The sequence below is a fragment of the Sturnus vulgaris genome, chromosome 15 (genome assembly GCF_052056855.1).
Source record: "Sturnus vulgaris isolate bStuVul1 chromosome 15, bStuVul1.hap1, whole genome shotgun sequence".
Classification (NCBI taxonomy): domain Eukaryota; kingdom Metazoa; phylum Chordata; class Aves; order Passeriformes; family Sturnidae; genus Sturnus; species Sturnus vulgaris.
The window spans coordinates 18301896-18329871 of NC_142257.1; the positions used below are offsets into that span (position 1 = coordinate 18301896).

At 59.0% G+C, this 27976-nt stretch overlaps 2 protein-coding genes across 4 annotated transcripts; one reads left to right on the forward strand and one right to left on the reverse strand.

The window, feature by feature from the left end:
* The first annotated feature begins 142 nt into the window (after nt 1-142).
* Nucleotides 143-4391, forward strand: LOC106861305 (proteinase-activated receptor 3-like). Its single transcript, XM_014889601.2, has 2 exons — nt 143-1801; nt 3004-4391. Exons 1-2 carry the CDS (start codon nt 1705-1707, stop codon nt 4065-4067), a joined length of 1161 nt encoding a protein of 386 aa, XP_014745087.2. The 5' UTR covers nt 143-1704; the 3' UTR covers nt 4068-4391.
* On the reverse strand, nt 4311-27877 carry ARAP3 (ArfGAP with RhoGAP domain, ankyrin repeat and PH domain 3). Of its 3 annotated transcripts, XM_014889622.2 has the most exons (34): nt 26991-27877; nt 24425-25504; nt 23826-23884; nt 23461-23534; nt 22615-22685; nt 18745-19014; nt 18163-18232; nt 17645-17765; nt 17285-17472; nt 16464-16570; nt 14565-14764; nt 14336-14421; nt 13690-13872; nt 13316-13478; nt 12938-13069; nt 12709-12865; nt 12462-12564; nt 12077-12275; nt 11929-11992; nt 11225-11388; nt 10879-11091; nt 10661-10766; nt 10041-10188; nt 9834-9902; nt 9479-9553; nt 8701-8815; nt 7826-7954; nt 7552-7685; nt 7315-7397; nt 7075-7110; nt 6608-6671; nt 6374-6511; nt 6068-6106; nt 4311-5454 (listed from the first exon to the last, which is right to left on the reverse strand). In XM_014889622.2, the coding sequence occupies exons 2-34, from the start codon at nt 25462-25464 to the stop codon at nt 4888-4890; spliced, it is 5367 nt and encodes a 1788-aa protein (XP_014745108.2). In that variant the 5' UTR covers nt 25465-25504; nt 26991-27877; the 3' UTR covers nt 4311-4887. The 3 variants fall into 3 exon arrangements, with proteins under 3 accessions (XP_014745108.2, XP_088030034.1, XP_088030033.1); XM_088173908.1 differs by lacking the exon at nt 6068-6106; XM_088173907.1 differs by lacking the exon at nt 26991-27877 and having other exon boundaries at nt 24425-25600.
* Between the last annotated feature and the right edge of the window lie 99 nt (nt 27878-27976).

Genomic DNA, 27976 nt, shown 5'->3' on the forward strand with positions numbered 1-27976 from the left:
GGGACACGGGGACACGGGGACAGGGAGACAGAAGGACGGGCAGACAGGGATCAAAGAGACAAGGGGGACAGGGGGACACGAGGACGGGGGATATGGGGACAGGGAGACAGACAGGGAGACAGGGTCATGGCGACAGGGGGACACGGGGACAGGGAGACAGGGGGACAGGGGGACAGGGGATAGGGACACGGGGAGACAGGGATATGAGAGGGAAGGACATGGGGACATGAGGATGTGGGAAGACAGGGATATGTGACATAGGGACATGGGGATGTGAAGATGGGGAGACAGGGATGTGAGACACAGGGATATGAGAGGCAGGGACACGGGGACATGGGGACATGGGACACAGGGACATGGGGACATGTGGACACAAGGAGACAGGAGGACAAGGGCATACATGGGTAAGGCAGGGACACAGGGATATGGGAGACAGGGACATGGGGACACAGTGATGGGACACAGGGACACGAGGACATGAGAAGACAGGAACACGGGGACACAGGGATATGAGAGATGGGAATGTGGGGGCACAGGATCATAGGGACATGGGGAGCACTGTCCTTGGGCAGGGGGACATGGGGACATGGGGAGTGCTGGGCCACACAGCGCTGGGATCACTGAGGACAGAGTCCCCGTGCACGAGGACGCACAGGACACTGGTCCCAGGATGTGGTGACACATGGGGTGCTGGGCCACTGGGGACATGTGGGACACTGAGGGGACAGCCCCCAGCACAGGGACGTGAGGAGTCCCACATCACATGCAGGACACAGAGCCCCTGGCTTGGCAGGACCCTGCCGTGGGGACACGGGCACAGAGCTGAGCAGTGGCGTTCAGTGAGGGCCACCCGGAATCATGAGGAGCCCCAAGCAGTCCCTGTCTGTCCCCTCTGTCCCTCTGTCCCCCCCCCCAACCCTCTCCCATCCCTTTCATGTCTCACTTCTCTTTCTGTCCATTTTTCTATGTGTTTCCCGCACAGCTCATGGCTCTCCCAACTGTCCCTATTTCCCCTTTTTCTCTTCCCGTGACCATTCTGGGGTTGGCTGCACATGTTCTGGTGCCCCTGGTGTGTGACAATGCACAAGGCTGGGATGGGGATGTGCCACTGGCTCTGTTATTCCCCTTCTTAGCTTGGAAAATCAATGGAGGTCACCCAGCTGCCCACTTTGGTGACAAGAAGGGAACAATGCCGGGTGGCCCCATGACATCAGATTGTCAGTTTGACGCCAGAGATGAATCCTGGAGATCCCTGATCCTGGCAGGGCTGGCCAGGAGGGATACCCAGTGCCCTACAGTGCTGCAGTGGGGCACAGCCACATGTCACCAGGCTGGGAGCCAGCTGCCACCTTCCTGTCCCCCACACGAGGCACAAACATCTCCATCCTGCTGCTGTGCTTCTCCTGTCTGCCTGCAGCTACCTCATGCCCGCTTCCTCCTCCCCTGGCGTGCGGTTGTGTGACAGCAGCTGGAAATCTCTCCCCGTCACTCGTGTGTCCCAGACGCTCGGCGGTGGTGACAACTGGCTGTCACCTCCTCTTTCAGTCCGGCTGTGCACATCACAGGATTGTGGTCAGGATGTTGGCATGACGTGGAGACAAAGGGAGGTTGCCTGCACGGCAAGGGGTTGGTGACAGTCCCGCAGTGTCACGGGCCCTGCGATATTTGTGAGGACCTGGCTGGCACAGCGGTCACTCGGCAGAGATGTCCCGGCTGGTGCTGTCACCTGGTTCTGCTGCTGCCTGTGTCACCCTCCTGCTCACCTGTGCCTGGCTTGGCTCTGCCACCCAGGCCTCCTCAGGTAAGTGCCTTGGGGGGGTTTGGGGGTGATGGGGTAGGGCAGGGACACCTCGCTGGGACACCCCAAATCACATCCCATGACATTTGGAGGCAATGGTTGGGTGTCACAGGGAGAGTTTGGGGCCCTGCTCTGCTGCCTCCCCTCAGTGTTCGTGTCGAGAATCTGAGTGAAACCCAGCCAGCATTTCCTCTTTTTGGCAGCAAAATTCAGATTACTGCTCTCATAACCTGAATTTTCCATCTGGATGTGGAGAGGGGGCAGAGGTTGTGGGACACCTGCCAGATGTAACCAAAGCCCCCGGGGTCGGGTGTTCTGGGGACCATCAGGATAGAAATTCTGGAGCTGAGGGTGACGTGCAGAGCCTGTCTGTTTTTTTGTTTTTTTTTTTTTTTGAGCAAGCCAGAAAAGGGATTTGATCCTGACTTGTTTTTCTCAGGGGCTTTCCTGTTCTTCAATTTTGCTGTTCTCATGCAGAGAAAAATCCCCGATTGCAGGAAGATGAGGAGATGTCTGTGGCTGTGGGGGGGGAGCTGAGCTGGGGACATGGCTGGGGCTATCCCCAACCCTGGGCTGCTGTGGGTTCCCCATCTGGGCTGGGCAGGACAAGGGACATCCATCAGGAGCAGCAGGGAGGTGGGAGCTCAGGGTCTGGGCTCAGAGCTGGGCACCCAGCTGGGCTGGCACCGCTGAGCTGGTGGCTGGCACAGGGAATGGCACAGCTCTGCAGGGTGAGGGCAGCAGGATCACACAATCACCAGCTTGGAGGAGACCTCCAGGATCATCGAGTCCAACCCAACACCTCAGCTAAACCATGGCACCCAGTGCCTCATCCAGACTTTTTTAAACACATCCAGGGATGGGGACTCCACCACCTCCCTGGGTAAACCATTCCAGTACTTTATCACTTTTTCTGTAAAAAAAATTCTTTTCCTGACCTAAATTTGCCCTGGTGCAGCTTAAGACTGGGTCCTCTGGGTCTGTCACTTATTGCCTGGAGAAAGAGACCAACCCCCACCTGGCTACAACCACTTTTCAAGGAGTTGTAGCGTGCTGGGGAGGGAGGGGACAATGAGATGCCACATCCTGTGTTTTTTCAGTGGTGGCTCTGCAGGGGAAGGTGACAGCTCCTGTGTCCAGTAGTGGCTCTGCAGGGAGGGTGACAGCTCCTGCTCTGGCTGAGCCCCATGCCTTTGTCCCTGCAGGGCCGGGCAAAGGGAGATCCCTGCTCCGCCTCACTCCCCAGGAGAAGAACGTGTGCTCCGAGGCCTCTGTGGAAAATTTTCTCAACAGCACCCTCAGCACCCGGGTACTGCCCGCCCTCTACTCCGTGGTCCTGCTGGTGGGGCTGCCAGCCAACGCTCTGGCCTGCTGGGTCCTGGCCACCAAATTCAGGAGATGCTCCAGCACCATCTTCCTGCTCAACCTGGCTGGGGCCGACCTGCTCTTTGTCCTCCTGCTGCCTTTCAAGATCTCCTACCACCTCCTGGGCAACAGCTGGCTCTTTGGGGACTACCTGTGCCGTGCCATGGTGGCCTTCTTCTACGGGAACATGTACAGCTCCATCCTCTTCCTCACCTGCATTGGCCTGGAGCGCTACATCTCCGTGGCACACCCGTTCCTGTGGAAGGGCTCCAGCTGGGAGAGGGGCAAGGTGGGCATCAGTGTGGGCATCTGGCTGGTGGTGGGGCTGGCCATGAGCCCTCTGCTTCTGCGCTCCCACACACACCGTATCTCCAGCCTGAACATCACCACGTGCCACGACGTGCTGGAAAAAGAAACCCAAAAATTCTTTGGCTATTATTTCCTGTCCCTGGTGGGGCTGGGCTTTGGCCTGCCCTTTGTGCTCATGACAATCTCCTACAGCTGCATCCTGGCACGGCTGCTGGCCAAGGGAGAGAGCTACGGGCACGTGGTGCGTGTCCTGGCCCTGGTCTTCCTGGTCTTCATCCTCTGCTTCACTCCCAGCAACGTGCTGCTCTTCATCCACTACGTGCTGGAGCCCACGGGCTGCAACAACAGCACCTACATCTCCTACGCCCTGGCCCTGGTGCTCAGCGCCTGCAACAACTGCTTCGACCCCTTTGTCTACCTCTACGTCTCGCAGGATTTTCGGGGCTGGGTCCGGGATGCAGGAGGTCGCTGCCTGCGGGGGCTCGAAGCCTCGTCGGGGAGGTCCACGGAGAAGACAGCCCTGCCCCTGAGATCCAGCGAGCAGAGCCAGGGCTGCCAAGCTGTGTCCCCCTGCCCCGGGGATGGGGGAGCCTGAAATGTGCCCTCCACGAAGGGTTGGCAATAGACTTGGGGAAAAAATCCCAGCTGGGTCTGAGGTTCATGAGGATTTTGCCTCAGTTTTGCTCCCCTGATGACACGAGTGCTGCCCAATCCCATGGGACCCCCAGATGGGTGCCTGGCACTCCGATGTCCCCCCCCGGCATCCCTCACCGTTCCTCCTGCAGTGACCAAACCCTCCAGAGTACAAATAAACCTTTATTTCTCCCTGCTGGTGGCAGGAACAGATACAAACACCCTCGCTGAGGAGGGGCTGCCCTCCATCGCCAGGACTGCACGCCAGGCACACACGGCCAGCCCTGCTCCTGCTGCTCCCCCTTTCCCCCCAAAACATGGATGCAAGAAAGGAAGAGGGGATGGCTTGGGTGTGCTGGCCCTGCCCTGCAGGCCCAGAGCTGGAGAGGGGACACGCTGGCACCCCGTGCCCCCGCCTGGCACGGTGCCGTGCTGCCAAAACATGTGGGCACCACGTTCTTGCTTTTGTTTTTTCCCCTTTGCTTGCGTCCCTCGGTGCTGGGCTCGATGACAGATGTGCCACCCACGAGCAAGAGCACAGGTGGCAGCAGTCCCAGCCCTCCCACGAGGGGCTACCACGGCCCAACATCCTGGTGGCCACTTGTCCCTTTGGTTCCCGATCCCAGCCTGGCTCCGGGATGAGGAGGAGGAGGAGCGTGAGGGTTCCACGACGTGGGAGTGTGGGGTACCCATCATCTCTGCCTGCTGGGGGTACCCATCATCGCTGCCACCGGGCACGACTCGACCCCCAGGTCGGTGGCCACCCCCTTTGGCACAGCGGGTCACGTCACCGGCTGGCCCGGGCCCGGGGGTTGGCCATCGCTCTTCCTGAGGATGACACTGCTGAGCTCCTGGATCAGTTTGTCACTGATGGGTGACGGAGCCTGCAAGCTCCTCTTCCTGGGCAGCTCCTGGGAGCTCTCTGCCGTGGGGCTGCTCCCCGCTGTGGCTGCCTGCTCCCACTCCCTGCCCAGCGCCAGGGAAGGCTCCACGTTCCTCTCCAGAGAGGAAGTTTTGGTGGGTGGGAGCCCCGGCGTTGGAGCTTTGCTGCTCTCCAGGTTCAAGCCCCTTTCGAGGGACACGGCTTTGGTGACAGAGGGACCTGTCACCCTGTGGGCCGGGCTGGCAGGCAGGGAGGAGCGCAGGGCGGTGCCTGGGGGCTGCTCAGGGAATGGGAATGGCTTCTTGGACCTGTCCACGGGGGGCACGGCCGCCAGCTCTGCCAGCAGCCCCTGCCCAAGGTCCAGCGCCGCCAGCTCGGGGAAGTTGCCCACTTCCTCATAGACAGGATCAATGTCTGCCTCCTTCTCCTGCTGCTCCTCCAGGGAATCCTGGTGGATCTTCATGGGCTGGGGAGGGCAAGGGGCAAGGTGAGGGGCAGTGCCCACACGGGTCAGCTGTACCCCTCTGTCCCCTCTCCCCCTGCCCTCCCTGCACTGCCTGGGGACCCTTGGCCCTCGCCATGGGGCCGACACCTCCAGCAGGACTCTTAGCTCAGGCACTGCTGCCTTTTGTTCCCCATGGGTGAGGAAGGGGGAATTTTGGTCCCTGGGCATGGTCTGTGCCACCAGCCCAGCACCCCTCAGCAGAGGGTTCTGGGGTGGGGCGGGCAGGTGGATGCCATGCAGAGCACAAAGCCAGGTGAGATGAGGTTCCAGCCCCGTGGCCTTTTTGGAAACAACCTCATGGCAAGGCACATCTAAACCTCTTCCCTCACATTTTTTCCATTGATATCCTGTGGGAAACGTGTGCCCAACGGGAGAGACTCTGGGAACTGGGCTGGACTGGTGTGGCCTTGCCCACACTGGAACCACGCAGGGACCCACATCCCCAGGAAGGGAACACAAAGAGCAGCGGGCACCCCCACGTCTGCCACATCTCAGAGTGCCCGTGGGATGCTGCAGGTGAGCCCTGGCACAGTGCAAAGCCAGCAGAGGATGCTCCACGTGTGCAGGTACTTACAAAGAACATGGACAAAGTCCTTCGCGTGTGCAGGCGGCGCTAGAAACAGAGGAGACGGACAGGGGTGAGCACAGAGAGCGAGGAGCGGGGCTGGGGGGGCCTGGGCAGGCACGGGAGGGGCAGAGGGTGCAGGAGCCTGCAGGCACAGACAGCTGCCACAGACACGGGCACAGACACGAGCATGGCACCCAGCACACACAGCACCCATGGGTGCACCAGCCTCTCCAGGGTGGTCACAAGGTCTCGGGACGGGTACAGGATGGGTGCAGGAGCACCTGTGGGCAGGGGGAGCTGCAGGGGCTTTACCAGGGTCTGGTTGGCAGAGAGCATGGTGGCATCAGTGCTGTCGCCGTGCAGGGGCACCAGTGGCATTGTCCCGAATTTCTGCTTGGCGAGGTCGGAGGAGGAGCGTCGGCGCAGGACCACGGGGCGCAGGTCATCGTGCTGTGCACAGGGACAGGGTGGGGACACGGGTCATGCCCTGCCAGCCCCGTGCCAGCCCCGTGCCAGCCCTGGGTGGCACAACCAGCCTGCACCCACCTGAGCCTTGAGGATGCTGGTGGTCCAGTCCCAGAGCTCAGCCTGCCCTGAGCACACCAGGTACCTGCAGAACAAATAGTGGAGAAGCTGCCAGGGAGTGGGGACAGCGGGGCCCATGTCCCCTTGTCACCTTGCCTGTGAGCCTGGGGCTCTCAGGTTCATCTACAACCCATGGGGCCAAATCTCTGAAAATCTCTGCATGCCCAAATCCCTGCTTTAGGGCAAGGTGAGAATTTTTGGGCACCTGGGATGCTGGTATGGGTGGGGAGGCAGGAAGGCTGTGTGGCAGGGATGTGGGTGTCCCCTGGAGCCTGGCTCCCATCCTGTGGCAGGGACGATGTGGCCTCACCACTCTGCCTCTCAAGTGCCCCAGCTCTGTGCTGACCCCAGGGCTGTCCCACTCCCACTAAAACTGGGGACACATCTCGACCTCCCCCAGCCCCAGGATGGCAGGGGAGGGTACTCACAGCTGCTGCTTGTCCAGGGTCAGTGTGAAACCCCACCTGGAAAGGAACACGAGGCTCTAGGGCAGCACTGCCAAGCTCAGACACAGCCTGGGGTCTGTGGGCAGTGGGGCAGGGGGCTGAGCTCGCCCCACGGGCACAGGCTTTGGGTGCAGGTGGAGCCTGGTGTTTGGGAGCAGCTGGGTTTGGGTGCCAGGAGCGGGGACTGAGGGATGGAGATCTGGCTGGGAAGGTCTCACTTACTGAGCTGGTGGCTTCAGCTTCTTCCTAATGCCCATGTAAACCTTGGCTGCGTCCAGGGGCCACTCCCGCTCTGGCTTGGCACTCTGGGGAAGGATATCCAGGGGGTCAGCCCAGCTTGGTGCCAACCTCCTGGCCACGAGGACAGCCACCGCTGTGTCGCTGCTGTCCCCAGGCTCCTCCTCCCTGCCTCTCCTCCCACCCCCGGGATCAGGTCCCTCCCACAGCATCCCCCGGTACCCTCTTCTCCTTGAGCAGCAGCAGCCTCCTGTCGCGGATGACGAAGTAACGCTCCTGAAATTTGTTCCCCAGCAGCTTGGGGGGCTCCTCACGGCATTTCAGCAGCCCACACTTGGGGGTCTCACGCTTGGCACCTGCCCAGTGTGGGGACATGAGGGTCAGGGGGGCCGGCAGGGTGGGAATGCAGGGGGATGCCACTGTGGGAGCAGGGCAAGGGGATGCTCAGGCAGGGCTGTCCCCCTCTGGGGACACTCCGAGGGGCTGGGTCCCTTACCTGTGAAGAGACAGCTGCCCTCACCAATGGGCACCTTCCTCACCAGCAGGTATGCTGCACTGGGCTCTGGGAGCTTGCACCACTGCAAGGCCTGCTCCAGCACCTTCTCCTTGGGGTGCAGGGGCCGCTCTGGGGACACAGGGACACTCTCACTACTGTGTCCCCTTCCCTGTGCCAGTTCCTGTCCCCTCTGCCACCACCTGAAAGCCACCCCCCGTACCCCACATACAATTTACAGAATAACCAGGTTGGAAGAGATCCTCAAGATCATTAAGTCCAGCCCAACCCTAACACCTCAACTAACCCATGGCACCCAGTGCCACATCCAGCCTTGCTTTAAACACATGCAGGGATGGTGACTCCACCACCTCCCTGGGCAGACCATGCCCAGTAGTTTATCACTCTTTCTTTGAAAAGCTTTTTCCTGATATCCAGCCTAATTTTCCCTTGATGCAGAGACTGTGTCCTCTGCTCAGTTGCTGCCTGGAGAAAGAGCCCAACCCCACCTGAGCACAGCCACCTTTCAGGGAGCTGTAAGAGTGACAAGGTCACCCCTGAGTCTCTTTTTTTCCAGGCTGAACAACCTCAGCTCCCTCAACTATTCCTCACAGGGTTTGTGTTCCAAACCCCTCACCAGCCTCGTTGCTCTCCTCTGGATGCCCTCAAGTGTCTCAACGTCTTTCTTAAACTGAGGGGACAGAACTGGACACAGCACTCAAGGTGTGGCCTCACCTGTGCTGAGCACAGGGGAACAATGACCTCCCTGCCCCTGCTGGCCACACCAATCCTGATCCAGGCCAGGATGCCGTTGGCCTTCTTGGCCACCAGGGCACAGTGCTGGCTCATGTCACACTGTGCCATCCCCCCATGCTCACCCAGCTCCCCGTTCTCCAGAGCCTCGAAGGTCAGCCAGATGTCCAGGCTGGCGGCCACGTTGCGCATCTCCAGCACCTGGTTGGTCAGTTCCTCTGCTGTCATCGTGGGGGACACCTGGGGCCGGGGACACGGGGTATGCAGGATGGGTCCCAGGGAGCCTACTGCAACCCTAAAACCTGGGAGTTTTGAGCTTTCTGTGCTTTCTGGCTCTGACCCCCAAAAGAACACTGCTTGTGACTTGAGGCCTTGGAGAAGGCTTCCAAAATTGAGTGATAGAACTAGAATCACTGGTGTGTGGTTTGGATAGAAGTGTGTAATGTCACACGGTGAAGGGTTTGGAATTTGGGGTTTTGGAATATAGTGATAGGTATGGGACAAGGTGGAGGTTCTGGGTCATTGGCTTTTTCTTCCTTCTTATTCCTTCTTCTTCTTAGTTTTAGGTAGTAGTTTTTAGTTGGATAAAAAGTACTGCACTGGGGTCATGGGGGTTTGGTCATTAGGTCAGAAGTATAAATAACACAGATGTTAGTTTTTAATTGGATGGTTAGGCCTTAAGAGACCTTGTAACGAGCGAGATAAATCTCCATTTTGTCATTTTTAGCTTGTTAGCTAAAAGTGCTGTGGCACTCACTGTACTATAGATAAAAATTAATAAACAACTGAGTCCTGTCTCTCGTGCTTCAATCCCAGCTTTGACTGAAGGCAAAAGAAAAAAGAAACTAACCACTAATAGCACCCTCCTCACCTGCTCTGGCACAGCCCTGCTGTGGGACTCACCTTCAGGGTGACGCAGCAGTCGGGCACCTTCTGCTCCAGGTACACCTCGATGATGAGGTCCCCTGCCTGGGAGAGCTGCAGGGAGAGCATTGCTGTGATGCTGGTGTGGGTGCTGAGCACGTCCCACCTTCCCAGGGCTGCAGATGGGGTCCCAGGAAGCTGGGGCTGCTTCTCCCCTGGCCAGGAGCCTCAAGGTGACGGGCACAGCGGAGCTAAGAGGGGGAATGTCCTTTCCCAAATGTGGATATGGGACAGTGGGCACCAAGGGTGGGCAGCTGGGAGTGTCCCCATCCTCCAGTCAGTCCCCCCAGCCCAGGGGTCCCTGATGTGGAGCCAACAAACACATTCCCAGTACCTGAGTGTCCTTCCAGGTGGTGATCAGGCTGTTCTCCAGATCCATCTGGGATACCTGATCCTCATCAATCTGCCAAAGGAAGGGTGCACAGGGTCAGAGTGGAGGGGATCCGGCTTGAGGACACAGGAGGGAGGCAGGGGGAGGCAGAGGTGGGCGGTGTGGGGGGATCCAGGGGGGGATGGAGGCCCAGAGGAGGCTGCTGCTCACATTGAAGATGCTGACGTAGTTGTCGATGAGATCTTCCATCACCTTGACCTCGTGCTCCCCTTTGCCATCGGTCTGGAAGAGGCTGGGTGCGAAGAGCAGCGACAGGTTCTTGGTGCTCATCTGGTTGAGGTCTGCACATTTCTGCACCCTGGCACGAGGAGTGCAGAGGTGAGGGGCTGGTCCTGCTCAGGGTGGAGTTTCTGCCCCAGCCACCCTCCTGTGCCTCCTACAAACAGCCTGGATGTCCCCTCAGCAGTGGGAACTTCAAACTGGGCAGTTCCAGTCTGGAGAACTTCCCTCTGCCATCAAACCAGACAGCAGCACTACCTCAAACTCTGACTCAGGGATGGCAGTCGAGTGTTTTCTCTCTTTTTGGGGCACTGGATGATATTTATATCCTACAGGGTGGTGTCCCCTAGTCCCAAACCTCCCCCTTGCTGCAGGATGATTTTGGGAACGTTCAAGGTGTCGCAGACACGTTCCAGCATCAGCTGTGTGGGTGGAACAGAGCATGGGGCCCTCGCTGTCTCTTAGGGAGAGAGGGCAGCATTCCCTGGGCAGCAGGGAGACCCCACAGTGCTGGTTGGACCGGGGGACCCCGAGGGGAGGGTCCCACTGACCGGTAGAGGTGCCCGATGAGCGCGGCCAGGGTCTTGTGGTTGAGGCGAGGCAGGCGATGGATGAGCTCCTTGTACCGCTCCAAGCGCTGCGGCTTCGAGGAGATTTCTGGAGGCAGGGAAACCAAACGCCGGCTGAAGCCAGCAGATCCAGAGGTGACACGGCACCAGGGAGCCATGCAGGCAGCCCAGGGTGGAGCAGGGCAGGGTGAAGGAGGTACCTGCAGCCTCCTTCCACTGCGGGTGCAGCTCCAGGGTGAAGATGGGATCTTCCAGCTCGCGGAAGAATCTCTTCAGCACGTCAGTGACGTCCTCGATGAAGTTGTCGCTGATGCGCAGCTTGACGTTGCGGGCGTCCCGCCGGAACTCCTCCATCAGTACCTTGATCCGGGACTTGGCTCCGTTCTTGCGGTAAATCCCCTCGTGCCGCAGCCCTGGGACAGGGACATGGGGTCACAGGGGCTGGACCCTGCTCGGAGGATCCCTCATGGAGCTGGTGACCCCCCCCCCCCCGGATCCATCGGCCATCCCGAGGGGTTGGAGGGTGCCGGGGTGTGCTGGGCTCACCGTACTGGGTGATGAAGGCGATGCAGGAGTCCACGATGATGGGGATGTCCCCCCGGCTCAGCTGCTGGTCCCTCAGAGCGTTGCCCCGGCCCCCTGCTGACGCCTGGATGTCACCGTACCACGCTGCCGAGTCCGCCCGCGACAAGCCCTGCAGGTAAAATGTCCTGAGAACAACAAGGGCAGAAAAGAGGGAATGAGGGGTGTCACAAGGGCAGGTTGTCCCCTCCTGCCTGTGACAGGGAGCGAGGGCCAGGCTGAGCCTCACCAGGATTTGGGCATAATTTAAGATTTAGTTCAAATGAAGCTTTATGTATTGGCAGTCCCCACTTTTCCTGCGACTGGGGGGAGCGGGAGTGGCTCGGCTCTCAGCACTCTGCTGGAATCCCCTCCGCATTCCCAGGAGGGAGGAATTACCCTGGGTGGGGTTGGATGGAGCAGCACTTCCAACAGCGAAAACCAGCCCCAAATAAAAAGGGGAAAAGTGGATGCAAAATTCCCCCTCCCTGCTCGCTCTGTGACAGGGAACAAGGGCCAGCGAGGCTGAGCCAAGGGCCACCCTACCCCACCAAAACACCCCTGCAAGCCCCTCGGTCACAGCCCTGCTGTCCCAGTAACTTGCCCACCAGGGATTTGGGATCAGCATTGCCCCATCCCTAAATGCCTTTGCCTTTGCTTGGCTCATTCCCCACTACCCCAGGACTCACCTCCCCATCTCCACCAGCACCAGCAGCTCCTTCTTCTCCGGGGCGTCCGTGGGGGGAACCAGACCTGTGTTGGGGTGAGAAGCTGAGGAGTCAGAGCCCCGTGTGGCCACCACGCGGTGCCGCTGCCGGGCCATGGTGTGGCACTCACTGAGCTCCTGCAGCCGCCGCAGGTTGATGCTGTCCTCGGCCCCGTCCTCCTCGGCGGGGCAGATGAAGAGGTGACCTTTCTGCAGGATGAAGAAGGCCCTCTGCCAGCGCTCGGGGTTCAGCATGCACTTGTAGCGCAGCTGGCCCACGCGCTGGAACTCGTAGCCCAGCAGGCAGTGGCAGCTCACGGGGGTGAACCACTGTGGGATGGAGCAGATGAGAGGGGTGAGGACAGGGCTCTGCCCCCGAGGGATGGGGGCAGGTCACCAGGGAGGGTGGGAGCCCCTGGAAAGTGAGGAGAGTGCTTCCCGCAGTGGATGGAGAGCGTGGGGAGCTGTGAGGAATCCCAGCAGGGACAGTCTGGGGACACGCTGGGGCTGGCTCACCTTGCCGATGGCACTGGCCCAGGCTTGCAGCGTTTCAGGCCCATCAGTTCCCAGCTGCTGCACCTTTTCCCCAGTGAGGAACAGCTCAAGGGTGAAACGAAACCTGCAGAGGGTGAAGCAGCCCATGAGGGCAACCCCATCCCTGCCCCCAGAGCCAGAGCAGCCACTGCACCGAGCAGGGAGCCCGGCCCTGCTGTCTGTGTGCCCCACACCCTATGGGCATGGCTGGGGACACGCCTGGGGGTACCTCTCAGTGGGGCCAGGGCTGCTGACGGCCTGGTGGGCTCTGTTGACCCCCAGGGAGATGAGATCCCCGCTGTCAATGTGGCCCAGGGGCTCGGTGCATTTCTCAGTCTCAAAGAAGAGCAGGGCTCTCTCCAGGGAGCACCACGTGCGCTGGAAATCTGCAGGAATTGAGGGGTCAGTGGCACCGGGGTGGGCACCTCTGGCTGCCCTCCCAGGCTGCCCACACTCACCCTCTTTGCTCTTCCTGGCCCCTGGGAGCTTTGGGGGGGCCGTGGCCCGGTACAGGTACCCGCTGTGTGTCACTGGCTGCGTGATCTCGTTGTAGACGCCCTCGGGACCTGGGTCCTGCGCACGGGGGCTCCCTGTGGGACACAGTGCTGAGGGTGGGGAGCACCAAATTGTGGGTGCCAGAGGGAGATCCCACTCCTGCAGGTGCAGGCATGGGATTCCCTGAACAGGGACTCCAGAGGAACCCGCTTATCAGAGATTGCAGAGGAATCCTTAACCCCAGGGAGCCAGGACACCTGACACCCTGAGCGTCCCCAGGACGGGCAGCAAAGAGGAATTTCCTCCATCCGAACCAGGTAGGGCTCAAGGGTTCTCCTCACCTGAATGGTTCCTGGGCCTTTTGCTCTCTGGTCCCCACCAAGGGTCGGCCCCTGGGGCTGCCTCGCTGGCAGCAGGATCAGAGGCCAGGGCAGCCTCCGAGGATGAGAAGAACTGCAGGATGGTCTTGAGCAGGGCTGGTCCTGCCACTGCAGTGCACAGCGCCTGGGGTGGAACAGGCACATTTAGGGACCAAGTCCTGGCTCATGGAGACCCCACATCCCACCCAGAGCTGCCCCAAGGCAGCCAAACCAGGGCACAACCTCCCAAAATCTGCCTGGCACGAGGGACTGAGAGCACACAGCCAGGCAGGAGGTGCTGGCACCTCAGACCAGGAGCTTTGGGGTGGCTCCCAACACCTCGAGGTGTCCCCTACCTGGAGCACCTCCTCCTGAGTGCCGTAGTGGGGGTGGGGCAGGCGGTACCGTCCCTCCCGGTACTTGCGGGTGATGAAATCCCGTCTCTGCTCGGCGCTGCTGTCCGGGGTGATGGCCTCGGTGGCGGGGAGCCGAGCAGCCCAGAACCGGTTGGCTCGGTCATTTCCCAGCACGATGAAGAGCTGTGGGAGAGTCCCGTGGTCCCCAGGGTCAGCAGGAGGAGCAGGATTCCCACAGTTCCTGAATCCCCTGGGAGATTGTGGGGCTGCTGCCCTGCCCCAGGAGCAACCTGGCCCCTGAGCACAGCATGCCCTGCCCTGAGTGCCTCAACTCACATTTCATTGCACCCCTCTCTCACCTGCACGATATCATTGCACCCCTGAATATCTCACCTGTATTTCATTGCACCTCTGAGTGTCTCACCTGCATAATTTCATTGCACCCCGTCTCACCTGTGTGATTTCATTGCACCCCTGAATATCTCATCTGCACAACTTCACTGCACCCCTGTCTCATCTGTATGATTTCATTGCACCCGAGTGTTTCACCTGCACAATTTCACTGCACCCGAGTGCCTCACCTGCATTTCATTGCACCCCTGAGTGTCTCACTTGCACGATTTCACTGCACCCCTCAATGTCTCACCTGTACAATTTCGTTGGACCAGACGCTGGTGTCCAGCTTCAGGCTTTGCACCTTGGAAATGTTGGAGCCCAGGCTGCGGTGCTGCCCTGCAGGGAGCAGGAGAATCAGCACCCTTTGATCCTGAAGTGAATCCCAGAGAACTGAACCCCAAATTATACCCACATCCCTGCCTGCCAGCCCAGCCCAGCCCCCCCCAGGATCCCCTTGTGCCCACCAGGAGCTGTCCCACCTGCACACTGCTTGCAGATGACCACGCACAGGTTGATGGATGCCCAGTCAGGACTCTGAGCCCAGCAGTCAGCGCAGTATTTGTTGGCTTTGTTGGACCAGATCTTCTCTGCCACCTCGTAGTCGTAGAGCATCTCAGCGATGGCTTCCTGCAGCGCCTCCATCCACTCCCGCTTCTCCCGCTCCGACTCCGCCACGAAGCTGGGAGCAGCAGCACGACAACACTTACTTGTTTTGGTTTAGGGTTCTCTTAGGTAGCAATACAGGATAGAACCAAAAGGGTGAATTCTGTCACCAGCTGTGGCTTTTTCTGGCCCTTATGGGGTCTTCACCCTTTCCTCCCAACTAGCTCAGGTGTTAGGGTGAAGCCTCCCGGGCCCTTGCCACATGGATTTAAATAAAGATAACAAAAGAGGCTCTTTCCCTCTAAGGAAGTTGCAGGGTTTATTTGTCGTGGGTAGCGAGGAAAGAGGTCACAGGTCTTTTCTAGGGTCTGAAAGGGGGGCGGGGAGAAATTGGATCTCGGCCAGCCAGGTATGGCCAGGAGGGAGAGGGAAAAGACTACAGGACATTGCAGGGGTCACGGAATGTCCCATATCCAATGCATCTAGGGAGATGCAACAACCAGCTGTTAACCCAGCTGGGGCAGGGATCCTGATCTCTGTGGGGATCTCTGCTGTTCATGTTCCAGCTGTTCACCCAGCTGTTGCAGTGTTCTTTATCTTGCCCACAGCCCATCCTCCCTCCAGGAGATCTCTCCTGTTCATGGCCATGCAGTCCCAGGGCAGGGCTGATCAAATTCCATCATCCCATTGGGAGATGCTCCAGCCAGGGCAGGAGCCGAGCATTTCCTACCCAGATCAAAGGGGAGATTTGGAACAGCAGAGCAGCCTTTTCCCACTGGATCCCAGAGGAAAACCAGAGCCTTGCACATCATCCCTGCAGCTTTGGAGGAAAACTGCACCTTGTGCAGGAGCCCTGCTCCAGCAGAACCACATCTGTCACTGCAGGAGGATGCAGCCACCATGGAATGGGACTGCACCAACCCTGACTGACTGACGGGGACACCTTGGATTCTCACTCTGCCCCTGCTCTGGGTTTGTTCTCTGCAATACTGCATTGCTATTTTAATTTTCCTAGTAAAGAACTGTTATTCCTATTCCCATATCTTTGCCTGAGAGCCCCTTAATTTCAAAATTATAATAATTTTGAAGTTAAGGGGGTTTACATTCTCCATTTCAAAAAGAGAGGCTCCTGCCTTCCTTAGCAGACACCTGTCTTTCAAACCAACACAAGGGTAAATTTGGGAGGAAACTTTTAAATAGGGTTTTTTTAGGAAACAGATTTAAAGGAGAAGAAGGAAAGGAAAAGCTGAAAATCCTTCTCCCCTGCTTCTCCTTTAATAAACTGGGTGCAATTACTAATAGACTTTTAAAACATGTTGTTGGAACTGGGATGCAGAGTAGGACGAAGAAACTATAAATTATACGTACCTGCAACAAACCTTAGTACTTTTACAAACTTTTTATAAATCATTGTTAGTGAGCTCAGTACAATAGTTACTTTAATTCTGTAGAAACTACGTGTTAGGGACACTACTGGAATTATTTCTGGATAAGAAAATAAATTTAGGGACTAGAAAGGTATTAAAACTTTAAAGAAGCTTAGGGATTAGAGTCATATGAAGGCTTTTACCTTGAGAGACATTATGAATTTAAACAATATGCTTACTGACTGCTTTATCTTAATACAACATAATTACAACTAAAATGCAATTAGAATACTTTTTCTTTTTTTGTTTTTGGTTTGGTTTTTTTTTTTCTTCCTTTTTCAGGAGGGGACTGCAGCAAGCAGCATGTGTGCCCAGCTCCCTCCTCATCCCCCCAGGACACCGGGGTACCTGAACGTTTTGGAGGGGGTGATGAGCTCGAAGCTGCGGCTCTTGGCCTCGCGGATGGTGGAGCCGCGCATCTCGATGAAGCACATGGCAATGCCCATTTTGAAGAACTGCAGGGCAGAGTGACAGCGCTGTTGGCACCCCCCTGGGCACGCCTGGGGTGAGGGGCCTGCAGCCTGGCACCCTCAGCGTCCCATCCCTGCTCCCCCTGCCACTCCTGAGCCACCTCTCCTCTCACATAAAGCACCCTGCAAGTACAAGATGCCTTCAAACAAAGGCAGGTTCTGCCCCAAACCCCTGAAATGTGGCTATCCAGGTGCTTTTGGGGATTCAGGTCAGTGACACTCATAAAATAAATATCAGCCTGAGCCAACTCCTGGGTGCTGATGCTTAGTGCACAGCAGGCAAGCTGGAAGGGAGGTGGTGGAAATAAAAGCAGGGGTGCTGAGAACATTCAGCAGGAAGGAAGTGAGGCATTCTGCAGGCAGCAGCAGCTGTGTGGGAGGTGACAGGGACCAGCTGTCACTGTGAGTCCCCCCTGCAGCAGGTATGTGTGCTGCTGATTGTGTGGCCATAGATCCAACTGTCCTGGGATGGATTGGGATGCTTGGTGTGACCAAGACAAAAATGTCTGGTGGAGATGATAAAAATTTGGTGAAGGTGAGAAAATTGGGATGGGGCTCCACTGCTACTGCTCTGGGCAGGATCTCCAGTTTCCTGCTCTGCTATTCCCTTTTTCCTGCCCACCCGTTTCCTCTCTGCTTTCCCTGGCTCAGCACCCTCTGTCCCTCTCATCCCTGTGGGGGTCTGCTCTGGCCACGAACCTGCTCACTCTTGTACAGCCACATCTCAGGCAGGCTCAGGGCTGCGAAAACCTTGGACTTCTGGCCCTTCAGCTCCAGCGTTCCCGATTTCTGGCAGTGGGCAGTGTTGGCAGGCCGGGGCCGGGACCCCACCAGGCGCTGCTCCATCACCTTCTTCTGCAGCGTGGAGCACCACTCATTCCTCTGGGCTGGGGACCAGGCAGGAGGGAGCAGGGCTGAGCCCTTCCCAACAGCCCTGGCACGGAGCAGAGCACCCAGAAGGCAGGCAGGGGATGGTTTGGGATGCCTGAGGGATGCTCTGGCTGGAGAAGGGAGGCAGGGATGGTTCCTTAGGAAAAGCTGGCCCAGGTTTTCACTCACCCTCGTTCTCAGCACGGAAGACAAAGATCCTGTGGCTGGTGATGACCTGGAACTTGTTGTCCTTGGTGGAACGAGCCATCTCAATCACAGACAGTGGGATCACTCCTTTGGGATAGGGCTCCTGGAATGAACCCCAGGTGGGGTTACCCCCTTTGCCCTTCCCACAGGGCACATCCATGACCTGGCACATCTCTACATCCCCTGGGTGCTCTCCTGGTGCTTCCTCACAGCACAGCCAGCAGGCACCAGCAGCCAGATTAGGAGCTGGGGGTTCAGGAGGGGGTGGATCCATGGCTGGGACCCTATTTCCAGCAGGACCTCCCCTTTCCTGCTCCCTGTTGGCAGAGGGACCTTTGCTATCCTGGGCTCCCTATGGCTGAGGCTGTGCTGGGAGCCTTCCAGACTCCACCCTGGTGATGGCAGAGCATTTCTGGCTCATCCAGAAGGACAAGAGGAGATGTGGGAGCTCCCCAGGTGGTGTTGAGGTTCAGCCTCCCCACCCTGCCCCACTTTGGTACCTTCTCACTGCTGAAGTACATCAGGTTCTTCCCATCGAAACGGACGTAGCGCCTCTGGAAGACATAGTTCCTGTTGGGACGGCAGAAAAACTGTTGGGAAGGGGCTGAGTCCCCTCATAGATCCTTCCTCCTCCACAGTGGGACTCATAGGACAGCTGGGCTACCCAAGAGGAGCACAGTGACCAGTGCAGCCACCTCACCTTGCCCAAGGGGGTTCACCTATGGGGGCTGCCCCATCCCTGGAAGTGCTCCAGGCCATTTGGACCGGGCTTGGAGCAACCTGGAGTAGTGGAAGGTGTGTGTGTGTGGGGGGAAAGAAAAGTAGTCTAAAGTTTTATTCTGATTTTTTTGTCCTTATAGTTTCTAGTAATAAAGTTTCTCTTTAAAGTTAAGCCCATTTTGCCTTCCTCCTAATCCTACCTCACAGCAGGAAAATTTCAAATTGTTAAACCACTAAAAATCATTACATGAATAGGGTTTGGGGGGGGGGGCGGGCTGTCCCTGTCCATGGCAGGGTGTGGAATGAGATGATCCTAAGGTCTCTCCCAACCCAAAACCTGCTGTGATCCCACGCCCACGTACCCCTGTGGGGACAGCTTGTCCAGCCAGCCACCGAGCATGGTGGGCCGGGGCTCACACAGCGACGTGAAGCTGGCGTAGGGGGAGATGGTGAGGTCATCCAGGACCTCGTCCGGGTACAGGTGTGCTGGCAGGCTGAACGGGGAGCCCTCGGCACGCGGGGCCTCCACGGTGGAATAGCCCTCGGTGTCGTTGTGGGCGATGCGCTCGATGAGGCGGCTCCGGCTCTCCTCGTCCTCGCTCCGCCCATCGCTGCTGCACTCGCTGCTCGTCCTGTGGGAGAGGGGATGTGAGGGAGCTGGGCAGCACTGCAGGGTCCGAGGTAATCCCACCCAGGTCCTGGCACTGCTCCTGGCCTCATGCTGTCCTGCTTGGGGCACCCAGGTGTCCTGGGTTACAATGGAAAGATGTGCCCAAAAGTGTGAATTCTGTCCCCAGCTGTGGGAGTGATCCTGATCTCTGTGGGGATCTCTGCTGTTCATGTTCCAGCTGTTCACCCAGCTGTTGCAGTGTTCTTTATCTTGCCCACAGCCCATCCTCCCTCCAGGAGATCTCTCCTGTTCATGGCCATGCAGTCCCAGGGCAGGGCTGATCAAATTCCATCATCCCATTGGGAGATGCTCCAGCCAGGGCAGGAGCCGAGCATTTCCTACCCAGATCAAAGGGGAGATTTGGAACAGCAGAGCAGCCTTTTCCCACTGGATCCCAGAGGCCAAGAGCTCCCAGAGCTTTCTCCAGGATCCCTCCTTCAACAAGAACACTTCATCTGGACTGCCACCACCACCCTACCTAGCGGGGTGTCAGGTTGGATTCTGACTCTGGCAGTGGTTTTTCTTTTGTACTATTGCATGTATTGCATGTATTTTATTTTTTATCTTTTTTTTTTTTTTTTTTTTTTTTTTTGTATTATATTATATTTCTGACTTTGGAGTCTCTCACTGGTTTTGCTTTCAAACCAGTACACCAGGGATGTTGGGGTTTGCATCTCCATGAGTGCTCGTGGCCATCAGCAGCCCAAGGCTCATCCAATCCCTGATGGCACAAAGGCTTTAGGGAATGTCACACAGGCCACCACACCACTCCATGTCTCCAAACCCCTGGCATCACCTCCTTCCCCTCTTCACAGGCAGCAAAAGGAAGCCAGGCAGATCCCCAATCCCATATCCTGCTCCACACCCACCCCAGCTGCTCCCTCCCCCTTCCCCTCCAACATTCCCAGCCACTACACCTTTGAAAAGGTGAAACTCCTGCCACGACCCCTTTGTGCCTGCTCTTGTGTCCAGCCAAAATTCTGAGCTGGCAGAGCTCCTGCATCCATCATCTCCATTCCTTGGAAAGCCATGCTAAACCCCCAGCCAGGCCTGCTGAGGCTCTTCAGCCACAACAATAAAAGGAAATTATAAAAATAAACTGCCAAGCCTGCCCCTTCCCATCAGCCCTCTCAGCCAGGAGTTTTTCTTTCCCTGGAAAGGAAATGTGCTGGGAAATGTCTGACAGTCCCAGGAGCTCATGGGGGGCCTCCCCAGGTGCAGTGGTGATGGGCACAAAGAGACTTGTGGCAGCTGGGACACCCCAGCACCCACGAGAGAGCATCCATGCCAAATTCCACTGGGGAATCCAACAAGGATGATCCAAGACTTGTCCCAGTTTCTGAGCAAACTGGGAATGTCCAGGGGACAGGGTGAGTGATGGGGGCAGGGTCATGAGGACTCTCCTGGCCATCAGTGCTTCAGCCACAGGAGCTGGTGGCATCCTTCCCCACGTGGGAAAGGAGCAGCTGAGCTGTTGGAATCCTCCTCGGAGATTAGGACGTTTTTGGAGAAGAATCCCACAGAATGTGAGAAAATGTCTCCAGTGTAAGTTCATGAGAAGCTTCAGGACCAGGAGAAGGACCCCAAACACCTCCCCTCATAAATTCTCCCAACACCTGGTTTTGGGCACTGCTTGATCTTAGGACAGGCCTGGACAGGCACCTTCTGCCATCAGATATCCCTGATGGGACAGGAGCAAACCCTAAATCTGCCTGGGAAGATGCTGGAGCCATCCCAGTGGGGCTGAGGAGGGGATGGAGAGGGAGAATGGCCCCAAAATGGACAAGAAATGGCTCTGGGTGGCTTCGAGGTCGCAGCACAAGGAAAATTGCTGTTTAATTAGCACAACAGAGCCTTGTCAGGGTGACTCATCTGGCTGGAGTCCCAGCCTGGCCTGCAGATGCTTCAGGAAGGACTGGACAGGGAATGGTGTGGCTGGAGGACTCTGTGAGTCACAGGCAGACAGCAGCCTCGAGTGCCAGGATTGAGTGGGAGGCAGACCCACGGAATGGGTCAGGGCAAGAGGAAAACGGGGAAAAAAAATCCATGACAGCCCCTTCCTGAGCTGTGACTTAGAGTCAATGAAACTGGAAGCATCTGGCAGGGACAAGCAAAGACTGGCCCAGTCCCCTGAGCCCCGTGAGGTGACACAGACACTGCTGTGCCACCTCTCTGTCCTGCTGACACCAATGGCTGGAGCAGGGCACCAGCATTTCCATTTCAGGGGGCTGAGCATCCCCAGCTTGGATGAGAAGGTAAATTCCTGCTGCACCCTCAGAGTCCCAGCTCCCAGTTTGCAGGGAATTTTGCATTCCTCCTCATCTTTCTGATGATATTTTCTTGCTGGTGAGGTGGCTCTGCCCACACCCCAAGCCAGGGAGCAGCGTGGGCCACACACAGCTCCCCCAAACAGGGCAAGAGGAGCTACCACAGGTAGGAAAAGGGGCAGAAAAGCCTCTCTGAAGTTTGGGACTGAGAAATATTTCCTGTGAGAAGTGGATTGGTGGCTGCAGAGGACATCTGGTCATTCCCAGTGACACCAGGATGAGGACTGGATGAGATGGAGAAACAGCAGGGGAGAATCAGGAGGTCCCAGAGAGGCAGCAGAACTGGGGCCAGGGCTGGCCAGGATCCCACAGCTCTGCTCCAGGGAATGGTGGTGGGACCAGTGGGGCTGGGTGTGGGATGAAAGCACTGGAGCAGCTGATGATGGAGTCTGTGAGCACAGGGCATGCTGGTGCTGGGCTGGGAGAAAAAAAACCTGTGAGCTGCTGGCCCTGATGGTCACATCCTGCCTCTTGTCAGCAAGGCCAGCTGCAAAACCCCACAGCTGGCCAACTGCCTTGGGATGTTCTGGATCCCAACTCCCTGGAAGGCACTGGATGCAGAGGGGTCAGTGCCCAGCTCCTCTCTGAGCTGGTTCAAAGGCTCCACAGGAGATTTCAGTGTTTCTGTTTACAGCTCTGGCCACAGCAGAGCTGAAGGCCACAGAGCTGCAGCTCACCTCGTCCTCTCTGAGCAACACAGGAAAAGGAACCCTCCCCATCCGAAATGGGAAGAGCAGCTTTCCTTCCTCTTTCTGAGATGCTATCAGGAGTTATGGAAAGTACATTTCAAAAGCGTTTTAAAGGTGCCTCTCACAATTTCTCTGTCCACCAGCACAGAGTGACTGAGCAGCAGACGCTGATCTGGTGCTGCTGGAGCCCTCAGGGACTGCACAACCCCTCACCTGGAGCTTGGAGCCACCAAATTTCTGAGTAATCCCCATCTCCCATGGTGTTTCCCTGTTCCCAGAGGCCAAATCCAGGTTCCTCTGGGTGTACAGGTGCTGCCCCAGCTGTGAACTCAGAAATCTCTTGCCAAGCACTGTCCCCCCAAGGGCCACCCACCAGCACAGCTCCTTCTCACCCCCGAACCCATCAGCTCTCCTAGAGACTGCTGACACCATCCCAGACACTCCTGATCAGCTCTGCCATCCCCAAAAACCCCATCCCCTCTCAGGCTGTCCCCAGGGGTGTCCCCTGTCCCCTGATGCCCAGCCCAGCCTAGAGCTGATCCCTACCTGCAGCCTTCTCGCTCCAGCTCCAGCTCGGACACGGCCTCGTAGCTCTGCTCAGAGGAGATGCCAACACCCTGGGAAGAGAGGATGGTCACATCTCCTGTCCCCTGTGCCATCCCAGACCCCCTCAGCCTGCCTGGCCAGCAGTGCAGGGGCTCAGCCTGTGACCCTCAACCCAAAACACAGAAACACAGATTCTCCTGAGCTGGAAGGGGCACATCCAGTCCAGCTCCAGGCTCTGCCCAGACACCCCAACAATCCCACCCTGGGCACCCCTGGGTGTGGTGTCCAAACACTCCTGGAGCTCTGGCAGACTCGGGGCTGTGCCCATTCCCTGGGAATGCCCAGCAGGCAGTGCCCAGCACTCTCTGAGGGAGGGAAGAACCTTCCCCAGGCACTGCTGGGCACCATGGCCTCACCAGCTGCAGCTCCCAGCTCTGCAGCAGCTGGTGGGATGCAGAGTGACAGCAGGGCACAGCCACCACCCCCACAGTGTCCCTTTATTAGTGGCATTATATAAATCTAAAAATCTAAAAAATTGTTTTTTCGCATTCCACTTCATCCAAACAACACTCCTCAATTTGCATTTTCCGTCCCAAGTATCAACAAACAGAAATTTCCATCTTGTCCCGTACCTATCACTATATTCTAAAATCCCAGACTCCAAACCCTTTACCATGTGAAATCACACACTTCTTTTCAAACTACACATCAGTGGTTCTAAGTCCATCACTTAAATTTGGAAGCTTTGTCCAAGGCCTCAAGTCAAAAGCAGTGGTTTTTTTAGGGTCAGTGTCAGAAAGCACAGAAAGCTCAAAACTCCCAGGTTTTAGGGTTCCAAACCCTCACCTTTGGCTCCCGGGGTGAGGCCACGTGGCCAAAGATGGTCTCGCTGTAGGGGCAGACTGGAGGATCATTCACCTCTGTGGGCAGATACGGGGGAGGCAAAGGCATCAGTGGTGAGGGAGAGACCAGCCAGGACTCCCAGTCCTCGAGAGGGACCCCCCTGAGCCACCACAGCACACCCCAACACCCAGGGCACCTGACACAGCGACATGTGTGGGGTTGGGCTGTGCCTGGAACGGGCCACCCCAGCCCCCGAGCCAGGCAGGAGGGGGGACAGGGCTGGGGGACAGGCAGGGTGTGACCCCCTCCCCCTTCCTCGGGGACACCGGGGGTCCCTGCTGTGCACGGGTGCCCCGGGGAGCTCTCACCTGGCTTGCTGCTGGGTCTCTGTGGGATGGGGGGCAGGGCTCCACCGGGCCAGCCAGGACTGTAGGAAAACAGGACAGGGGTTACTGGGGCTGGACTGGGATCTGTGGTGTCCAGTCCAGCTGCTGGACACTGCTCCTGAGCCCGGCTTTGTCCCCTGGAATGTGGAGCATCCAATCCTTGCTCCTCTCTTCCCAACCCTGGGAGTGCCAGGTTGTGTTTTCTGTCTCTGTGGGGCATTTCCCACCCCAGCATCTCCCCCCTTGGACATTTCCCTCGTTCCCAGCCCCAGAATCCTCACTCAGCCACCCCCTCACCATGCTGGGGACCCCCCAGCCCTGCTGCCAGAGGGGCAGAGAAAGGGCAGCAGCCTCTCCCTGCATCCAGGAGGAGCCATCGGGGGGCCCAGGGCTGTCCTGTCATCTCGGAGGGATCGCAGCTGCCGCATCCAGAGCTCGGGGAAGGCACGGGGAGGGTGCTGAAAGGGACTTGTCAGCACCTGGGGTGGGTCCCGGGGGTGGGGGGGGCCTCTCTGGATCCTCATCTTTGCCTGCTCTGCCTCCCTCTCCCCTGCTAATGCTGAGGGAAAGCATCGTCTTACTCAGACTTGTCCTCGGGCTGGGTCTGCTCCTGCAGGGACAGAGCCGGGGACTGAGGGACTCCCTCACCCCGGGGTCCATCCTGCCCTCCCGCCTCCTCCGAGGGTGCCGACGGGCGCTCCAGTCCCTCGTAGATGATGTTGGACACCATCTCCAGGCGGGCAGAGGCTGCCCTGGGGCACGGCGAGGGGTCCCTCCGGGCTGGGGCGGGCAGGGCAGGGCTGGGTGCTGGGGGACCCTCGTGGGCACTGCCAGGGCCGGGCTCGGCTGCCAGGCCCCGCTGTCTGTGCCGCGGGGGGACGCTCGGGGCGGCCGGGGGGGATCTCTCCGCTGTCTCCGGGGTTTGTCCGTGGCTCGGGGGTGGCCGTGTCTCCTCCCGAGCGCCGTCCCGCCCTCTCAGCCGGGATGCGATCACACCCATGGCCACGGCTGCCCCGGGATCAGCTCCGCGCTCCGCGCTCTCCAAATCCGTGGAGCTCTCCCCTGGCACAAACCCCTCTAGTACCACAAAAGCTGCTGGTGCCCTCTCGCTGCCCGGGCTGTGTGCTGGCACCGCTGAGCGTGCGGGGGGCACGGGCACTGATCCCTGCTCTGCCTTCGAGCGAGGGAAAACCGTCCTTGGTTTGGGAATGGGCTTCAGGGCGGCAGGAGCGGGGTCCTTGTCTCCCGGCGCTGCCTGGCTGGGCACGGTGACACGAGGCTGCGTCCCAAAGGCGTCACTAGTCCCTCCCGGCTCTGCTCTCATGGCATCCTTGCCCTCCTGGGGGGCATCCAGGAGCTCCGTGCCTCGGGAGTGGGTGTCTCCTGCTGCGGGTCTCCCCCGGGGTTGACTCAGCATCCGCGTCTGCTGCGCCAGGGTGAGGATCCTCTTGCGGTGCCCGGTGGCGGTGATGCCGATCTGCTGCAGGTGGTGGCTGTCCAGCGAGGTGGCATCTCTGGCCACATGGTATCCGTGCTGCTTGAAGACATCTCGGTACCTCTCCAAGTGGATGGTGGCCAGCCAGTCTGCAATATCCGAGTCAGGGCCGCACGGCGAGCTCATGGCCCTGGGGTGCCTCAGGGACGGATGCTCAGCCCATCATCTGTGCAAGGAGGGGAGGGAGAGAGGGGCTGAGGAGGCAGCGGGAAGGGAAAAGGGGTGGGTTCAGCTGCCCTGAAGGGTGGGAGCGCGGGATGCTCGCCGAGGTGTCCGCACCTCGCTGCTCCACAGCCAGCTCACCTCGCAGCTCCAGGAGCCCGCATCCTGCTGCTCCCCAGCCCCAGCCTCTCCACCGCTCCTCGGAGCCGGATCCTGAGCCGAGCCCGGGCAGGAACTGAGCCCGGGGGCTCACGGGGGAGCGGGTGGGCGAGCAGATGTGGAGGGCTGGGACATCCCAAGCTCTGCGGGGCCGGGCGGGCGGGTCGGAGCCGCGCAGCCGCGGGGGTGTCCCGGGCAGACACCGGGGGGAGCAGCGGGGCCCCTCCCAGGGGATGAGCTCCTGTGCCGGCCAGCTCGGGGAGGGCTCTGCGGCCGGAAGGGCCAGACCATAATCTCTCTCTCTCTCACTGCTGGCGAGGGCATGGGAGAGGTCAGCATGACTCACGGGCAAACAGAGGGGGGACAGACTCCCACCCACCCAGCCACCCCCGGCCCGGCCGGACCTCCCACTGCCAGCACCCGCACATGGCCACAGAGGTGGCTCGTGTGCCACCAGGGACGATTCGCTAGCCCAGAGCCTGCTGAGGGCCTTTTTCCCATGAATCACGCAGCTCCGCACTAAACCATCTGTGCTGACTGTGCTGCCACTGGGTCTTTTTCCAGTTCCTCCATTTCCCTCTATTGTTCGGCTCAGGCTTCCTTCCTGCTGCCTGCACGCTCCCACGCATCCCCTGCCCCCCTCCCGCAGGAGCCGCGTCCCAAACGCGGCCGGGAGAGCCGGGCTGAGCCCCCGTGCCCAGCACGGGCAGGTCCCCGTGCCCGGCCCCGCCTGCCAGGCAGGGGATGCGTGGGTGCCATGGGCGAGTGCCCTGCGAGGCTGCGGTGTCCCCGCCAGCACGTGGGGGACGCTGTCAGAGAGGGGGAGGGACAGTCACAGCAGGGGCTGGGACACGGGGAGCAGGACAGGGGGACAGGGCTGGTGTGGGACCTACCGAAAAGGCAGGGCAGGGCGGCGATGTCCCACAGCGATGTGGGCTGGGTGTTTGAAGGGCTGCACCCACTTGTGCCCAGCAGCTTTGGGGAAGAAATGGGGCGATTTCCCCCTTTTTCATGACTGTATCACCCTGAGGGATCTGCGGCTGGCTCTGCCCTGCCCGGGGCTTCTCCAGTGAGGAGATGGCTCCTGAGACCTCCCCGTTCGCGGGGCTCTGTGCCGTGCCGGCCACCACGCTGTGGTGTGGCACTTTAGGGCAGTGAAGCCCAAAAAAAGTGCCCACCTGCACTTCATGGGCAAGTGGGCATCATCGCTGTGCCTACAAACCCATGCCCAGCTGGCACAGCGAGCATGGACCGTCCCAGTCCTGGCCCTTCCCCACCGTCCCCAAATCTGTTCCCGTCCATCTCCTGCCACCCTCGCGGTTGTCCCTCACCTCTGGCGCTCCGCAGCCCCCCGGCACGGTGGTGGCAATGTCGTGTGGGCTCCAGGGTGATGCCAGGGCAGTCCCGTGCAGGAACTGCTGCGGGCTCCGCAGCACCCAGCCTGCGCCTCCCACTGCCGGTCCCTCCTCCAGGCCAACCCTCTGGTCCCCATCCCTGTCCCACCCTCTGTCCTGTCCCTTCCCAGGCATGACGCTGCCCTGGCTGTGCTGTGTCCTGTCCCCCAGCCAGGCTCTGCCTTCCTTGGGGCTAAACTGGGGAAAACAGGCTGGGTGGGTGAAATTTGGGGAACATCAAAGCCTTTGTGCTGCAGAGATGCTGGGAATGCTGCACCTCGTCCCATTTCTGGTGCCCTGTGGGCGGGGGGATGTGAAGTGAGCTGAGGGGCAGGGGAACAGCAAGGGCTGCGGTGGAAAAGGGACATCCAGGGGGATTCTCTTCTGCAGACAGCCTGAGCTTTCACCACAGACTGTGCTTTTAACACAACACTTCTTGCAAGAGCCCCAGCAGGGCTGGCGGTTGGTCCAGCTCAGCTGTTACCCAACCTTGAGGGTGTCAAGGCTGATATCTCACTCCTGATGCCGTGCCTGATAACCTCTCCCTGCCCTGTGAGGGCCCAGAGCTCGCTCCAACTCAGGCAGGTCCTTCCCCACCCCAGCAGTGCCCCCAAAAGCCATTGTGGGGGTGGTGTGGGAGGCTCACCCTACACAAACCCTGAGTGCAGCTCAGCGGGGAAAGGCAGGTTCTCACCACAGGCTGCTCCTGCAAAGCAGAAGCAGAATTCAGCACGAGCCTGGAAAGGATTTTGCTTTCCTCCCCTTTCCCCGGCAGCTGCCACAGCAGGGAGTGACACATTCCCTGGGCTGGGCATGGCACGGTGACCCCATGGGCAGCGTTGTGGCGGGGTGTGGGGACCCTCAGGGTGCCTGGGGACCCCCAGGGTGTGCAGGGACCCTGTGGCCATCCCTCCAGCTCTCAG

Bases quoted from the DNA above. Each gene is read 5' to 3' on its own strand.
- LOC106861305 (XM_014889601.2), top strand. From the start codon at position 1,705: ATGTCCCGGCTGGTGCTGTCACCTGGTTCTGCTGCTGCCTGTGTCACC. The intron at 1,802-3,003 runs GTAAGTGCCTTG...TTGTCCCTGCAG, and splicing joins TGCCACCCAGGCCTCCTCAG to GGCCGGGCAAAGGGAGATCC.
- ARAP3 (XM_014889622.2), bottom strand. From the start codon at position 25,464: ATGAGCTCGCCGTGCGGCCCTGACTCGGATATTGCAGACTGGCTGGCC. The intron at 16,571-17,284 runs GTTCGTGGCCAG...TCTGCCCTGCAG, and splicing joins GGCTGTACAAGAGTGAGCAG to TTCTTCAAAATGGGCATTGC. The intron at 11,092-11,224 runs GTGAGCCCAGCA...TCCCTGTCCCAG, and splicing joins CGCCTTCATCACCCAGTACG to GGCTGCGGCACGAGGGGATT.